Source organism: Halictus rubicundus, chromosome 1 (genome assembly GCF_050948215.1).
Source record: "Halictus rubicundus isolate RS-2024b chromosome 1, iyHalRubi1_principal, whole genome shotgun sequence".
Lineage (NCBI taxonomy): Eukaryota > Metazoa > Arthropoda > Insecta > Hymenoptera > Halictidae > Halictus > Halictus rubicundus.
Genome location: NC_135149.1, coordinates 22,582,034 through 22,587,107, shown reverse-complemented (window position 1 = coordinate 22,587,107; position 5,074 = coordinate 22,582,034). Strand labels below are relative to the sequence as shown.

The following is a 5,074-nucleotide window of genomic DNA, read 5'->3' as shown; positions in this document are numbered from 1 at the left end:
CCATAATCGCTTCTCTTATATTTTGGTTTATCGAGGAATAGTTTATTACAATCTGGACATCTGTACCGAATATATAATTTGATATTCCCATCGTCGTTAACTATGGTGATAGTCTTTCATAAACCCATCCGTCAGTCCCTTGATGAACAAGCACGTTATCGATCCTTTCGTTGGGTTTAGGCCGCCTGAAACGTATCCTATCGTGCAACCGATCGCTTTGACCTTGCCAAAACTCCACGGAGTGAGGTATAACAACGTATCCGCCCCTAAAAAATAAGTGATTTATGCGTGTAACATATTTTCAAAACGCGGGAGCTGAAAGTATCAAGTAACACAATCATCTGAAACTAATTTGACAAAATTAAATACCAGCAGGCCGGTCTTTTCACATGTCCTTCTGGAAATTGAGCCAACAGCTCCCTTTCTCTCACTACCAGTGTTTGTCTACTTGCAATTACATCACTCTGCTTGCTGGCCATTGATCCTATTTGGTTCGCATATGGCCGACTTTGAAAATAACGATCCGAATCCTCGGCGGATGTTTTCTCAACTCGGCCTTCAACGCGAACCTATGCAGTTTCAAAATGATTATAGAATAATACTAGATACTTTAATAAGTTTCTACTGTCCTTTTGGGAAATAAAGGTCCTATGTTTGCATAGAAGAATAGAGAATGTCTTATTTAAAGTATTTTCAACAACAAGGTGTACAACGCATTTCCGAGTGCAACATCTCCTACGAGTAACAAAGAATAAAGAATAGTTCTACAATCACTGCGATTATTTATCACGCAAACTAATTCCTTCAGGACTATCACATACGTATTGTGCCATTCCAAATTACATACAAGTTCTATTAGTTCCGACATCTATTAGTAAACGGCAGAAACTTATTCAAGTACCAGCTTTGATTATTGTGCAAAGGTGGTCTGCGAGTTAGCAAAAGGGGACTACCACTGTTTTCCTGCCACCCTCATTAATATTCGCGATGTGGTCCCCTGTCTGTGACTACTAAGCGGGGACTACTGTAATTCGTATTTTCTTACCACCCGCTTTAATGGTTCCCAGTAAAAGGACAAAGCTGCGTTTGGATTCTCAGCCTGAGAACAAACATCGATCAATTTGTAAAACCATCAATCGATAACTAATCTATGGATGAGATACGATGAACGTGCCCAAGCATTAATGAACGTTATTTGTAAATAACGAAATAATAAATTCATTTATAAATTTTGTCAATCTCGTGTTACCTCTTTGTAAGCATTTACAAAGTGGTAAATAGAGGTATAATTCATAGTGTCTCTTCCGCTTACGATGAAGTGTGCACTTGCCAGTTCGCGACCCTTTCTGCTTTCATAGTTCGTATAAAATTTGAATCCGTCGGTACTTAAACCTTTCAGCAAAACAGCTCGTACAGATGGCATGCCATTTCTGTAAAAGTCACATAAATATTTTCGCAAACCGTATTGATGACTACAGAAGACAATTATTCGGGCATTACTTAGTAGCTGTGGCAAGGAACATGGCGTTCGGTTCGAAAATCTGCGGCGTTTTACAGGCTTCTTCGAACCATGCTTTGAACTGTCCGATAGGCTCTTTGCTCACTAGTTGATCCTCAGTAAAAGTTTCACTTTTATCCTTATATTTAATTCGTATTCCTGTTAGATGTAAATAAATGTGATTGAGAAACTGTCGATCAGAAATAGGTACAATGTGTTCAGCTAAATGAGACTTTAATGAGGTCATTTGAAGTAACTTTTCCCCTTGAAAAATATTTCTCCGCGGCTTTATTAAGGAGTTATTAACAAAAAACAAGGATCAATCAGAGCGTTGCTACCGCGGTCGGAATCCGGCTCAGCCATAGGTTCCGTTAGGCGTGTGTTGGCATTGAAATTTATTGAATAAATTCCCCATAAATGCGTTTATATAGTCTCAATAATCGTAAATTTAAAAAATTGGAACCCGTCATTTTGACGGGTCTAATAGCTCTAGTTTGAATCGATTAATATCCAACTCTGTCATGTGACTGCTCTTGTTTAACGCTAATATTCGCGCGCATCCTTGTGAGCCATGACGACTGATCACGCGCGTAGGTGTTCGATGACAAGTGTTTTTCCTGCAGTTGGAACAACATTTATTCGGAAAAAGAGGAATTTGGCAGTTATCAAGGTACAACGATTGTTTGATCTTAATAATTATTATTTCTCAGTGATAATGTTACCTCCGATGTCAAGATTGTAGTTCGTATTCTGCGCGGCAGGCCTTGCAGACGACATCACAACCGTAGTCGGCACTGGTTTCACAAAGAAACAGCTGACTACTGTCAAACAGTGTGAATGTTACTGGTGAAAATTCGAGGAAACACGCGACACGTTGGCGACAGAATTTGTCGGTGTGCGTAGTATGAACTAGCTTCGTGAAACTGGAGGTGACTGGAGGTTATCAGTAATTTCGTTCCTCTCTGGCGGAAGATGGCGCGCAGTATCATAAGATGTCGGAAGTTACAATTGCAAATATTGTGAAACAGTATCGCTCATGTTTGAAATTTTTTGTTTTCTGCAAGGCTTTTACGCTTATATAACTGGCATTGATCAGGACCTCGTAGGTTTATTTCTATCCATAAAACGTGATGTAAAATTCGTGTATCGATGATTTTTACGCAATTTTTGAAAACAGAGAAACGTTTCTACCCCACTGGAATGATCACAGTTGAGACATGTAAATATAGAATGAAAATATCTTATAATATCCTTCGTTGCGTAGCTTATTACGGTAATAATACGAGTGTAATGTTTACGAAACTTCTAGTACATAAAGTACCCAAGTTTCATTAAAATATCGATATTATGAAATATGAATAAATAAAGGCACATCATAATCGTACCCTTCATTTTATTTATATGTACATGAGTTACATCATATAACTTCCCTATATGACATATCTACCAAATAAATTTATATAATGTACAATACTAGCATACTAACTACACAAACTTGCGATTAACCATCCGCGAACCAGATGCGGTTTAATTAACCCTAGCGGATTTAACTGCTATTTTGAAATATGGATAAGATGTTTGCGTTTTTAAACATAGATCGTTCATTTTTAACAGACAAATCTTTGTATTATTTGGATCCGATCCCATTATAATAATAAATTAACTCTACACGGTTCAAGGTGAGACTTTTATTCACTTGGTTCGCGGATCGTTAAGCCAATTTTAAGTAGCGTTTGGTCCATTTGTACGTTTTTTCCACAGACATTCGATACAACCCATGTACAGGGGACTCTCTCTCTCTCTCTCTCTGAACTAAATGTATTTAAAACAGTCAGTCATTAAATTTTATTTACAGTAGAAAAATAATAAAATGTTTAGAAAAGTAAAAAGGAACAATTTAATTCAATTAACAAGTATAAAATTTTATGCAATCTCTCTTAACCAAGTATTCAGTTCTTTAATGCCATTGAATGTACTCCATTCTGCAAAGTCTGCGTATTCAACTGAGAAAATTCGATATCTTTTCCTTCTTTGCCAAGGAACATATTCGTGGAAGACGCATCAGTAGTTTCCAGCTGACTTGTTTTTGTCATACGCAGTACATTCATTTTTCTCCGTAATACAATTTTTACAAGAGAATAACCCTTTGCCACAAGCTGGTCTTGCCTATTAGATAAAAGCACACACTTCTTTTATGTAGCAGGGTCATATAATACATATATTGTACAGGTACCTAAAAATAAACAATTTTTCAAATTATTGTTATTACAGAATATAATGCGCCATCACCTGTATTAACTTACTCTGCAGCATCACAAACATTTTTTTGAATACCATAATCACATAAACCAATGGTTTCACAGATAACAAACTGATTATACTATCTACAGTGTACACACTCGTATCCAGGAATACCAACCAGTTTAAAGGTATGCTAAATGTACAAATAATAACTGGATTATAATGTTGATATGTATTTGTTTTTGTTAAACTTACCATGTTAATTATAAGATCTGCCTTTTATTTTGTAGATACATAAATTCTAACAAATTTGGAATGCAATAAATGTGCAGATATCAACATTTTATCAGCAGGTTGGACCTTCCATATTTTTATATGTGCAGATGGACTCCTCTGCCCCACAAGTTAAACAACGCTGGACAAAGTAAATGCTCTTAAAAAATATACTTATTTCTAGTTTAGATAAGTATAGAATTATAAAATTTTCTCCTTTGTACCCATTGCATTCTTATTATTTATATGATCATAGAATCCTTTTAAATGAATAATCACTAATAGGCTTGATAAATGACATGGAAAAACTACATGAAAACCACAAAGATAATTATAAACTATTTATGAACTACGAAAAAGAAACTGCAATATTACTTATAAGATATACAGATCTCGAAAAAACGTCAAATTGTTGACATATTTTATGTAATTTTTTATGCATGATCATCATTTCTTCTAATAGAACCTATGAAAGATAAGATAATATAAGGATAACCTATAAGATTGTGTACATTACCTAGCGTTGTGATAATTCCTATTAAGCAAACGAATGCGTTAACAAGTTGGGAATCATCATTGGAATCCGTTAATGGTTTCACGTATTTTTCCATTGTTTCAATATTATATCACCGTTAGTAGGATGCTGACAGGTTTTCAGCGGACATAGATTGGTAATTAGGTAAGCGACATCTACACCAGTATTCTGGTACCTGTGGATGCACTTACCTGTCGGTAATATAGTATAGGAGTAGACCAATCACCATATGGGGTTTCGTGTCTAACGAGATGAAATACCGACATCGTTAACAACAATTAGATTTCTTACGCCCTCTACGCTGACGAACGGTAAATGTTGCAATTAGATCCACGAGAAGCTTAGACCATATACCCATAATAAATGGAAGGACCTCCGATCGAAGGAATACCAATTTTAGACAAAAAATATCAATTTTAAGAGAAGAAACTTTTGAAAAGTTCCGAAGCAAATTTCAATTAGAAATCCAGGAAAAAAGGTGACGATGAAAAACTGTGTTCTTCGGTTAGTAATTCAAAGGAGATTAC

The 5,074-nt window shown here is 35.7% G+C and overlaps 1 protein-coding gene across 3 annotated transcripts; it reads right to left on the bottom strand.

The window, feature by feature from the left end:
- LOC143357734 (pyridoxine/pyridoxamine 5'-phosphate oxidase) lies at positions 1-4,676 on the bottom strand. Of its 3 annotated transcripts, none has more exons than XM_076794308.1 (9): positions 4,530-4,676; positions 3,995-4,170; positions 3,802-3,932; positions 2,221-3,731; positions 1,501-1,657; positions 1,331-1,430; positions 1,046-1,099; positions 370-569; positions 1-266 (listed from the first exon to the last, which is right to left on the bottom strand). In XM_076794308.1, exons 4-9 carry the CDS (start codon positions 2,273-2,275, stop codon positions 101-103), a joined length of 732 nt encoding a protein of 243 aa, XP_076650423.1. In that variant the 5' UTR covers positions 2,276-3,731; positions 3,802-3,932; positions 3,995-4,170; positions 4,530-4,676; the 3' UTR covers positions 1-100. The 3 variants fall into 3 exon arrangements, with proteins under 3 accessions (XP_076650423.1, XP_076650440.1, XP_076650432.1); XM_076794325.1 differs by having other exon boundaries at positions 3,995-4,154; XM_076794317.1 differs by having other exon boundaries at positions 2,221-3,932.
- Between the last annotated feature and the right edge of the window lie 398 nt (positions 4,677-5,074).